General features: G+C 62.1%; 1 protein-coding gene across 1 annotated transcript in view; it reads right to left on the bottom strand.

Annotated features, from left to right (window-relative positions):
* Positions 1 to 71: 71 nt before the first annotated feature.
* LCN10 (lipocalin 10) overlaps positions 72 to 1,888 on the bottom strand; it is a 7,435-nt gene continuing 5,618 nt past the window's right edge. The window contains 1 exon segment of the mRNA XM_011957405.1: positions 72 to 205. Within this exon segment, the coding sequence (XP_011812795.1) occupies positions 72 to 205 (134 nt within the window).

Genomic DNA, 1,888 nt, shown 5'->3' with positions numbered 1-1,888 from the left:
GACCCGCCGGGTGCCGGGCACGCCGCAGACACTCGTGGCTCCCCGTTTTCGCGGAGGATTCCCAGGCCGGGTCAAGAGGACGTTCCACGAGCCCGTGGGTCCCGGTGGTCCCAGCCATCCGCGGCTCCCATGACTGCCGAGCAGCGCCCGCCCGGGGCAGCGTGGGACTCCCACGACGCGACCCGTGTCTTCCCCACCAGGGGCTCTACCGGTGTCGGCCATGGACGCGGGTACACACCAGGCTCCTAATGAGTGCTGAGGCGGGCGAGGGTCCCGGCCGGCGGGGTAACCCCAGCCAGGCCTGCCCAGCGCCCTGTCTGCGCTGTGTCCTGGGACCTCGGTCACCGCGCAGAGTGGGACACCAAGGCCCCGCGACCAAGCGACTCGCCGCGGCCGCCGGGCTGCGAACGGTGGTGCCGGGACTCGGACCAGGACGCGAACTCCAGAGCAGGGGATGACAGACCAGAGCCGCAGGGGCCGGGAGGAAGGCCGCGCTGCTGTCCTGGGGCTGGGCAGCCTCTGCATTGCTCAGCGCAGACCGCTCTGGCCTTAAGCCTGGAGGGGACACCAGGAGGTGAGGCTTCTCGCTCAGTCTGCTCTCTGCAGCCACAGGCAAAGGCCAGGAAGGCCGGGGTGCAGGAGCTGGCATAAGAGCTGGCTGCAGCTCGGGTGCTGGGTTAGAGGGGGCAGGAGCTGGTGATAAATTCAACTCAAATTTTCATTGCCTTTGCAAAGCCAGAAAACACCTCAGGGCCCCTAAGAAAAGCCCCAGCCCAGGACCCCAGGACACCTTGCAACTGGTCTGCAGCTGTGTGGTCTGATGTTCCTCCCTGTGTGGCCCCACCTGGTGTTGGGGCTGGAGCTGGCACCAGAGCAGGCTCCAACTCCAGAGATGGTGCAGGCTCTGTCCTAGCACTGACATGGGTGTTGGAGACAAACTGGCTCTGCCCCGGGGACTGACGTTCTGGAACTGCCTCTAGCTGTGTCGCTGTTGCTAGTCTTTGCACTGGGAAGAGTGTCAGAGCTGGTCCTAGCTCTGATTGGTCCTAGTTCTTGATTGGATTTCGCTCCAGAACTGGCAGGAACTCTGGCTCTCGTGCTGAGGCTGGTGCAGGAGCTGGTGCAGGTCTGAGATGGCTGTAGCTCTGGAGGGGCCTCTAATTCTGGTTCTGGTTGTGGAATCAGCCATCGCTTTATGTCTGGTGCCAGCTCTGGCTCTGGAGGTGGTGCTGCAGCTGGCCCTTCCTCTGAACTTGTCAGTGGCTTGAGGCCATGCAAATGGTTTTGGAGTTGGTCCTGGCTGGAGGGCGGATGCTGGAGCTGTACTGGAGCTGGCGCAGAGGTGGCTAGAGCTGCCCCTGTCTCTGGGTGTGCTGCTGGAGCTGGCTCTGATCCTGGAACTAGCACCAGAGTTGTAGCTGGAGCTGGCTCTACCTTCTGAGCTGGTGCAGGAGTTGGCTGTAGCTCTGTAGCTAGTGAAAGCTCTAGCTGTGGAGAAAGGGCAAGAGACATCTCCTCCAGAGATACTGAGTCCCCTGCACCCTGACCCAGCACTTGTTCTGTGCTGGGCTACAGATCTACCGAGCACTTACTGAAACCGGTATGCATAGCCCCGGAGCAGGCCATGACCTGCTGACCCCCAGGAGAGGACCTGAACCCCAGCACCTGAGAGAGAAGCTGCCCCATGACAGTGGGGTACTTAGAAGGTGGAGATGTTGCATCTCCTGCCCCGGGTCACATGACAGAAGTCAGAGGGTAGGTAGATGGCACTTCTGTGCAGAAGGTCAGCCCGGGCTGGGTGTGGTGGCTCACGCCTATAAGGCCAACACTTTGGGAGGTCAAGGCGGGCGGATCACCTGAGGTCAGGAGTTCGTGACCAGCCTGGCCA

The sequence above is a fragment of the Colobus angolensis genome, unplaced genomic scaffold (genome assembly GCF_000951035.1).
Source record: "Colobus angolensis palliatus isolate OR3802 unplaced genomic scaffold, Cang.pa_1.0 Scaffold44, whole genome shotgun sequence".
Classification (NCBI taxonomy): domain Eukaryota; kingdom Metazoa; phylum Chordata; class Mammalia; order Primates; family Cercopithecidae; genus Colobus; species Colobus angolensis.
The sequence above is the reverse complement of the archived record's forward strand: the minus strand, read 5'-3'. Positions and strand labels throughout refer to the sequence as shown.